Source organism: Uncinocarpus reesii, genomic scaffold, assembly GCF_000003515.1.
Source record: "Uncinocarpus reesii 1704 scaffold_2 genomic scaffold, whole genome shotgun sequence".
In the NCBI taxonomy this organism is placed as follows: domain Eukaryota; kingdom Fungi; phylum Ascomycota; class Eurotiomycetes; order Onygenales; family Onygenaceae; genus Uncinocarpus; species Uncinocarpus reesii.
The window spans coordinates 1177122-1186511 of NW_003052499.1; the positions used below are offsets into that span (position 1 = coordinate 1177122).

The 9390-nt window shown below is 48.4% G+C and overlaps 4 protein-coding genes across 4 annotated transcripts; all 4 read right to left on the reverse strand.

Moving 5' to 3' along the window:
* Positions 1-338: 338 nt before the first annotated feature.
* Positions 339-1958, reverse strand: UREG_03382 (uncharacterized protein; the record flags this gene model as incomplete). Its single annotated transcript, XM_002543819.1, has 4 exons — positions 339-593; positions 664-1146; positions 1250-1396; positions 1482-1958. The coding sequence occupies 4 exons, from the start codon at positions 1956-1958 to the stop codon at positions 339-341; spliced, it is 1362 nt and encodes a 453-aa protein (XP_002543865.1).
* Positions 1959-2594: 636 nt separating this feature from the next.
* On the reverse strand, positions 2595-3479 carry UREG_03383 (uncharacterized protein; the record flags this gene model as incomplete). The annotated part of the gene is made up of 1 exon (XM_002543820.1): positions 2595-3479. One exon carries the CDS (start codon positions 3477-3479, stop codon positions 2595-2597), a length of 885 nt encoding a protein of 294 aa, XP_002543866.1.
* Positions 3480-6480: 3001 nt separating this feature from the next.
* Positions 6481-7038, reverse strand: UREG_03384 (mitosis protein dim1; the record flags this gene model as incomplete). Its single annotated transcript, XM_002543821.1, has 2 exons — positions 6481-6506; positions 6576-7038. The coding sequence occupies 2 exons, from the start codon at positions 7036-7038 to the stop codon at positions 6481-6483; spliced, it is 489 nt and encodes a 162-aa protein (XP_002543867.1).
* Positions 7039-7555: 517 nt separating this feature from the next.
* Positions 7556-9050, reverse strand: UREG_03385 (uncharacterized protein; the record flags this gene model as incomplete). The annotated part of the gene is made up of 2 exons (XM_002543822.1): positions 7556-7915; positions 7974-9050. 2 exons carry the CDS (start codon positions 9048-9050, stop codon positions 7556-7558), a joined length of 1437 nt encoding a protein of 478 aa, XP_002543868.1.
* Between the last annotated feature and the right edge of the window lie 340 nt (positions 9051-9390).

Consider the following 9390-nt stretch of genomic DNA (forward strand, 5'->3'; position numbering starts at 1 on the left):
CAAACGAGAAAGACACAGAGTAAAGGAGTGAGCCCTGCACCGGTGCGATGAGACGGATAACAAAAGACAGGAGGAGCGTTGAACGATTCCGCATGGCAGAAAAAGTCCGCGAATTCCGTCAGAATAGGGTTTGGCCAAGGTTTGTAGCGTAAACCTTCGCTTCAGCCGAGGCTGAGCCGCTGCATCTGAAAAGACGTCATCGCTACGGAGTATCAGATGGGATAAGCTACAATGCGTTTTCTTAAATTTGCAACAGGTGTGTAGCTAGTAGTGCCTCGAGCCTGGAAATCCGACCGAAAGTGTTCTCCTAAACCGAAATTCGATATCTATGTCCCCGATCACTCCAGTTGCTTTCGCCTTTCTGCACTATCGTTGAACATGGACGGCATGGGAATATCAGCTGCAGCCGTCCATTTGCGACCGGACCAGGTTTCTTCGTTAGGTTTCTGGCCCGATGCTTGAATGGCATATGCAATATCTTCAGCTTTAGACCACACCCGAAGCAGATTTTCGCCGACCAGCTTTCGTGCTTGTTCATCTGTTACTCCCCGCTCAAGCAGGAGCTCGACGAGTCGCGGATACTTGGACACGTTCTGTACAATGATTTAGCCTCTGATATAACCCGACGCGCCTCTGGACGAGACTGGAACTGGAATTACTGACCTCAAGGCCTTTAGGAACAACGGCAGTACCGTCAAAATCCGATCCGATGCCAACGTGGTCCCATCCCGCCACTTTTGCGACGTGAAGGATGTGGTCGACTGCATCGTGGATCGTCACTGAAGCAGGATCATTAACCTTTAGGAATAAAGGCACAAAAGTTACCATGACAACACCACCATTTTTGGTGACGGTGCGCAGCACATCGTCAGGCACATTCCTCAGATGTTTAGAAAGCGCGTAAGAAGACGAGTGCGAGAATATCACCGGGGCGTTTGTCACGGATAGCACGTCTCTCATGGTCTGGTGGGAGACATGCGAGAGATCAATCAGCATACCAAGGCGGTTCATCTCCTTGACAAATTCGCGCCCAAAGTCCGTCAGGCCATGGTCCGGCTTGCCAGCGGCAACGGTTGAAGCAGCAGTCGCAAAGGCATTGTCGCAATTATGGGTCACAGTGATATAGCGCACACCAAGGTCATGCACCTGTCTTAGCGACGCGAGTGAATTTCCAATTTGATGTCCTCCCTAGAGACCACACCGTGAGTTTCACAGCCATACTGTTAACGAGTAAACCGAACCCTCTCACCTCGATCCCCAAGAAACTGCCAACCCTTCCCTTCTTAAATGCTGATCTGGCGCAAGATGCTGTCTCACAGTATTCGAGAAGATCGGGATACTCGTCCACTAGCCTTTTTGCGACATCGATTTGCTCGAGTGTGTCTCTAACCGCCCACTGTATCAATTGCGCATGTTTTTTAGCACTCAACCATCCCGGATATACGAAACTCAAAGAGTCCACTGGAACGAATGGTTCATACCGATGGGTCATCAATCCCCGCTGAAGGGTCCGCCGGGCACTCAACATACACGCTCCAGAACTGCCCTCCAAGCTTGCCTTGCCGGATCTTTTTGGCATCCGTATGGCTCAGCAACCCAGCTTCAAACGGGAGCTTCTCATGGTCGTAGATCTTGTTCTTCGTCTCAAGCCGAATCAGGTACGGTAGATCGTTGTGCCCATCAATCAGAGGCGTCGTGGAGAGGATTCGATCCGCTCTGGCAGCATAGTCGTGCGGGTCTATAGGCTGCAGCGATCCGGCTCCAAGGATGGAGCCCAGCGGGAATATGTACTTGGAGAATGTTGCCGCGCCGGCCGCAATGAGCAAGGACATTGTCAGATTGCGGACCCAGGTTCGTTTTCTGGACCGGCTTGATGGAGGACTGAATTCTTTAGATGACCTTGGGTACCCTTCCTGGACGGGCATTGGGCTTTGCTTAACATGGTCGCGGGTCGACATGGTGGATGTGCAGCTTGTGTAACATTACAATCGCGGGTAGTTCAAATGTGATGCTCCAAATCTCAAAAGAAGAGAAGGGCACGGTTAATGAACTGACTGTGTTAGCCGTTTGTTCAAGCGGGGGAAAGCTCTTGTTTTCGGCCTTCAATTTGGCGCTCCAATGAGCCCTGCAACAGGCCGGTCCCGCCAAAAGGACGCCCTTGTTCTAGGCAAACTCTGGACAGCCGACCCCGAGAGTGAATCTGAAGTTTGCGATGCCGGGATCCGAGTGTGGAGTAAAGTCCATACCAATAAATAGAAAATCTAGATAAAATCATTTATGAAATCCATTTAGAACAGAACGCCCCTTATCGTACCAGACAATACATGACACGCTAAATATTCCCTAGAAGTTCAACAACACCAAGGATTCAAAGTAAAATGGAAAATGGCAAGGCGATTTCTGGTCTATTATCGTACAAAACATACCGTGATCCAAGCCGGCAAAACAACAGCATGAAATCAGCAGTACAGAAGACTTTCGTGTTTCGACGCGCATGTGCGCGGTTGGCAGCATTTCTTCTATCCCAAATCAAACAGTGATGAAGAAAAATTTTAAAAGCATTGGATCCCTCGTGAAGATCCATCCACTTGCTGCTATAAAATATAGCATCGCCCAGGCTTGTTGGCGACATCGGAACTGATGTCTTTACGCTCCGCAGACTCGCTAGCTGAACTAGCTCCAGCTAAAGGTCCGATTTCTTCCTTTTCAATTGGAACTATAGGCGGCAACACAACCGCGTCGACCGCTCTATGCCCCGCGGATTTTGTTGATTTAGACAGTTGCGCTTCTTGATTTTGTGGCAACTCCAGTGCCTCCTGCTCAACCTGAGGATCAGGCGAGTTTTGCTGCAGCGGAGGTTGTTGGGCCTCATGTTCCGTAGGTTGCCTACTTTTTAAAGGAAGCGGAGCTGTCAGTTGTTTTGCCAACTTCGACATCGGCCTCGTGGCTATAGCCTGCTCTGGTGTCCCTCGATGAACTTTGCCAGTAGGCTCATACGTCTTCTGTGGTGTTTGTGCTTGATCCTGATCTTCAGTTGTAGAATCCGGATCTTTCTCGGCAAATAGCGACGACTGGTCCTCCGTCGTGACCTGACTGGATTCCAACTGCGTGTCGGCTGATTCGACCACCACCTTTGGTTCGGGGCTTTGCCGGAATTTTACACTCGTTTCACCACCTTTCGCCTTTCTTTTCCGCAAATTCTGAACTGGTTCCGACTTGGAATTGGCTTCAGCCTCCCCGTCTTTGCCAGAGCTAGGATTGTACGGGGTTCGATCCACTGAACCCCCGACTGATTTTGGCACGGAGCTTTCCAGTAGTTCACTTTCTTCATCCATTTTCAAATCGGATCCTGAGCGTCTCATATTATTAAAGTCCAGAAGTCGTTGTTCGTTTTCTTCATTACCGTCAAAAATGGTGGTAAATGACTCTTCAAACAGTTCTCCAACGAGGGTCTGGTTTGCACGGTTCTCACTGGTCATGATGTCTATAGCTTTTTTCTCCCTCTGATTTAGTTCTTCTCGCAATGACTTTATTTCGGTCAGCTCAACCTGTAACCGGTGTTCTAGGAAGTTCATATGCAGCTCCTGCGACCTAGCAATCCTCTTCAACTCAAGGTGTAACTCATTCAATCTGCACTCATTCACATTATCGCGAACCATGCCAGTGAACAATATAGCATTATGGATCATGTGGTCGATTCCCCTGATGCTAACAGGCATTCGATGGACTGTAGCATGGCGAAGACCACACAAGGAGGCGAAGACGGACGAAATATCCGACTTATACCTATTATCCACAGCAGCGTCGGGAAACTTCTCGAATCGATGATAAAAGATTCCAGTCCATCTATTTAATTCAAGGGCTTCAGGGCAATCCCATCCCCTTTCTTCAAGTACCTCAGCTGCCCATTTCGAAGTGAATTCAAAGCAGCACCCTTCGAGCAATGCCTGCATTCTAGAGAGGATGAGGTGCTGGACCCGGTATGGGAGGTATGACGGGTATAATGTCGGAATTCTTGTCCCAGAGATGGTCGCAGGAGTGCGGTTCACATCAAAATTGCCGTAGTTGATCCTTCCCAGGGATTTGCATCTGACCCTTTGGGGTTTTGCGCCTTCACCTGAATTAACTTCGGTGCTGCTCGATTGGTCTTCTTTTGGAGAAGGCTCCTGGTCCGACTGGCTTAGGTCCTCAACGGCTTCCAGCTCTGAAGTGCTCGCGGCTATCTCATACTGAAGATGAAGCGCGTCTTCATTAGGTGGAGTTTCAAACAAAGTTGGAAATGTCCGCTTAGCCCTTTATTTCGGAGTGGAAAAGGCCTTGGTCCCCGAACCTTTTGAGGACGTCAACAATTTTCGTAACTCCAAACTTGTTAACCAGAAACGGGGCGGCATTCGGGGAACCTTCAACCAGATTCCCTAAGATACTTGGGTTTCCGTAGGTTAAATTTGCTTTTACTCTCTAAAAGCGGCCTGTACATAAGAAATATTTGTTGTTCATTCAAAGATTCCGGGGACTCTTCATTGGAACTGTTACTCTCTGGCTCTTGTGTTTCATCCGTAGCAACGCCCTGGAGATGGTTATTCTCATGCCCTGGTTTTAACTATGGGGAATGTACCTATCTCCAATCATACTTACACGCAGGTGGAGACGGTATGGCTTGCGAGGTTGATTCACAACATGTCTCCGCCTAGACAACGCTGCTACTGTACTAGTTGGGCAAGACCATGTCGTTTGTAGCCGTCTCTGGACATTTATTTTGGAAGTTATTACCCGCCCTCGCCCAGGAAGCGGTTGACGGTAGAACTACAAAGGCATTCAGCAGGGGTATTCGAAGGTTGTGGGAAGAACTATGATATTGGGATCATTATGCGGATCCTCCGCAGGCCGCCCTCTGAGCTGTTCAAAGGGCAAGAAAAGAAAGACTAAGAAAATCCTGATACCAGAGTACCACGAAGAACTTACGGGTATCATTGTTCACTGGAGCAAAAAGGCCGAATAAAAACAGAAAGCCATGTAATACCCAAAGCCCAAAAACGCCAGTCGCATAGGAAGGCTGTAAGAACTAAAACCAGTAAATAATAATATGGGAGCACTCCGTACACCGGGCGGCTGTGGTGCAATTGCTTCAACCCGCAATCCTCAGCTCAACATTCTGATGAAAATTACGAAGTAAGAGGTTGGCTAGTTAGAGTTTTGCGGCCACCGGTGCTGAGTCAGAATTCAGTTCCCAAATGCGGTTTGCCCTGCAGGGCAGCTAAGCCTAATTTGAGCCATTCAAACAGGGCTAGATCACATTTAGCCAAGCTAATTTCCTGTTTTGGCCATATGAAACACATCGCGTCCAGATTGAGCCAGTGTCTCCTGTGTTTTCGGGTTAGTGCACCAAGACTATTCTGATTCAGGCAAGATCCGCCGTTCGATCATTTGTGTGGAAGCCTCTGTATGGTACTCCGTAGTAATCTGGCCTGGAATTAACACATTCAAAAGTATGGAGCTGAGAACTGATAAGGTGGCAGTGAAAGGGCTGCAATATTGTTGCCGATATTTTGCTCTAAAACGTCACCTCCTTCGAGTTGAAAAGTTTCTATTGCAAACAATGAAGAGGTCCCCCAAACTGACTTTGCGCAGTGCAAGGCTGGTCAGATCTGGGAATTTGAGCACCAAGCAACCAATGATCAGGGGCTTGAGGGGAGAGAGAATATCAGGGTCCGAATCGACACCAAGAACAATATCATAGTTGTGTCGTTGTAAACTAATAATTCATAGCTTGATGTTGCAAAGTCCAGTTATCTTTTTTTGACATGTCGTAGGGAAGACAACAGCTTTGATATTCTAGGTAATGTTCAGTGTACTAGTCGTGAGACCGGGATATTAAGAACGCGTCCTTATTTTCTTGTATCATTGAAAAAGAAAAGAATAATATCATCCTTCATTGCTGAGTTTTCCGGGTCGTAGATTGGCTGGGCGATTGCACTGCATGCAGTTACTTTCATCACCCAAAGATTGTCCAACACTTCTCTTTGAAATTGTATTCTATGGGGGTTCTTCATAGTCGTGAAGTCGGAAGTGTGGACAAGGAGGATATGGCGTGTCGATCACAGTGCGACTTGTCATGAGTCTTGTTGCTTCATCCTGTCTTCTGCAAATAATTGGTTTGGCGGGAGGTAACTAGGCTCAGATGTGGGAAATCTGACACGCTGCCAGCAACATGAGAAAGAGCCCATGATACCTCTACTGTGAGTTGCACACCAAGCACGCTCGGAAAACTTATGAGATTTAAGCCTTAACATTGCAAGCAACATATCAACAGACGCTAGGTCATCGAAACATACCATTATAGTTACCCTTCAGTACACCAAATCCGGATAAGGAAAGGAAATTAACAAAATCCATCCCATGATCTTGCCGAAATCCTCCCTTAATACGTCGACGACCCTGCTTAACTGGTTTAATGGGCAGTATGCGTAAGGCTTCGTCACATTAATACCGGTATCTCGTGGAGTAATCTAAGCCATTCACTTTGATTAGCACTCACCCCGCAACTGGGATTGTTGGGGAATATGGAATCGACTAACCCTTTGGACTAACAACCAAACCTCTTCCCTTCTTCGCCCCTCTGTAGATGGCCTCGATAATATCGATCAACTCTTGTTTGTCTTCAAGCACCCAGTTCAACTTGTTGTTGTTTCCTGTGCCAAAGTCGCACATCATATGTTTATTGCGGAAAAAGAACATAATCGTCATCGGGTCGTAGAGCTCGTACATTTGTTTGAAGTCCGGCACCTGGTCGATATCGCAGAGATAGATGACAGCGAAATTTTTTACCCGGTCTGCGACTTTGTACAGGACCTCATCTTGGGCCATGCCTGGACGAGAGTTAGATGACTGGAAACTGATCAACAGATCGGGGTGGTAGGGCCTACAATCTTTGTCCCAGTCGCGTCCAAAACGGATAACTACCAGCCGATCCTCCTCTGAGAGGATAGCTTGGTCAACGTGCCAGGCTGTCGGCAAGTGTGGGAGAACAACGGAACCCATGTTGTGTTGGTGTTGTGGATGGAAGACGAGTTGCTTCAATGTTCGTTATCAAGGAAGCTAGAGCCTGGATGAACCTGGATCACATGATAACCAGCTGGCTCTCACCTCGCGACGTTCAACTTCGGGGAATCTTACTATCATCATGGCCTAATCATTAACATTGAACTGGTTTAAAAGTTCCTTTTCAGTCCTTTGATATTGAGAGCTCGGTGTATCTCAGCTAACTAACTATATAATGTACTGGAGATCAGTGGTTCACAAATCTCTTTTCTGGCTCCAAGTACAGACTATCAAGCACCAGCGCCCCGTCAATCTGGGTTTGCTCTAGAAAGAAATGTGCTCCTAGGCACCATAATTATATTGGGGTGCTTACCTGCCACCATAACAGCAGGCCCGGCTTATACAACAACGAAGCAAGGGAGCCGTTTATCGGTTCCCCGTTAGCCCCCTTTGATTATGATGATGGAATCATCAATATGGGGTAATCTTTTGTTTCCGGTGCGGCTTGCATCGTAAACTAGAAAATCCGGTCTAAACTCGGCGCTGGCCAGTCTACCTGCCCACAGGGATGTGCCTCTTGAAACCTTTTGATCTTTTCTACATCCCAACCGGCCAGCCAGCGGTTGTGTTGCGAGTCGCCATCTCCTTCTGGCTCTGCGGGGTTTCCCAAATCTATTTCCCGTACCAGGTGACATCGTCTGTGGTGATAGCTGAATTGGAGGCATTCCGGGTGGTCGTGGCAAGCTGCCCTACAAGACTCGAAGGAGTCAAGAAATTGCTTTTCGAAGGTTGCGGCGTTTGTATTTTTCCAATCTTCCCGAAAAGCAACATTTAGGATCCCAAGAAAATCGACAAGGTCGGAGAACAGTATAGGACGCTATGTGCCACATGCATGTTTAGTCGACTGTACATGGTCAAAGCTGGGTCCGACTTACACCTAGGCTCATTCCGTCCTTCCGTTTCTCTTGCAGCCATCTCCACAGTTTCAGTGTATCCGGCGCTTTGGTTCGGTGGAAGCTAATGGCGGGCTGGCACCAAGAGGTTCGTCCTAGTGGCGTGTCATGTACAGCGGCAGGGTCGAACATCGGCCATAAACCGGTCACGTTGATACGGTGCTGAGCTGCAACCCAGCCTAGAACAGAGTCCCCGCAGCAATCTCCTCTAATCATTTTCCGATACTTAGACGTCAACAGCTGCGACCCGTCCGTATTGTCCCCCGCTTGTCCTTGGAGTAGAATCTCCATCGCTGCCGCCGAAAGAACAAAGCCAGAGCCTCCATAGGCAAAAAAGCTCTTCCGTCCGCCCCATTCCTGCCCCAGCGTCCTTCCCGGGGTTGGCGACCCCATATAAAGAGGGTCGGTCCAATTGTAGCGACCCAGAAGCTGAACCAGATTGTCCCAGATAACAAATGTATCAGTCTCAGTGAACACGTACCATTTGGCATGTGGATTTTGACGATATGCATATTCGACCATTGGGAAAAACTTGTATTTATCCAGCTTCCAGCCTCCCGGAGTAGGCTTCGGCTCCTTATCATTACGGTAACAGTAATTTTCTCGTTGACGTTGGTACGTTTTTCGATCTTCTCTTGACAGGACGTTCATCACGTCTCTGATCACGTCGTGGGCGCGGAACGGACCGACTACCTGCTCCATATCAGAAACAACCAGGAGATTCGGAATGCATGCCGTGACGCCATCAACGTGAGACTTAAGCCGTTCTCGTGACTCGGCTCCTCCAATCTTCAATACGACTTGGATACCATCCCGCGCAAACGGGCTCGTCGAAAAGGTTTCGCAGTTTGGCAGTGCGGATTGATCACCGTTCTGGATCGGGCCCGAAGGACCTGACGATTCATCGATTTGCGGCAAACAGGGACTATATTTACGGACGACAAACTCGAATCGTAACCTATCAATGGCATCGGAGTAAATCACCACCACCACTGTGACAAATACCAGAGCAAAATAAATCAACCGCAACTTCCGCGGCGAGGTAATCCAGGCGGCCATTCTCCGCCCTCCAAAAAAACTGCTTGGAGCGTAAACGATAACCGGGGGGGGATCATTGACACTGGACGATCTTTGGCAAGCGAAAGCGACGGATGATATTGGGAGAAAGGGTACTTAAGACATTCGGCGCAAAGCTCATTTTTAGAAACTCCTCGCCTGGTGCCATACTCCTTTGGATCTACAGAGCATGTATACATTTTGGCTTTTTTGGCCGCAACTCGCTTTGCGTCCGGAAAAGAGCAATGGGACCGTAGTTTTGAATTGCTCTTCCAGTTCACGGGTTTAACGACCGGGCATTTCCGGGCGTGTGCCTGAGAGCGTTGGGAGCTTTGATGGCGCG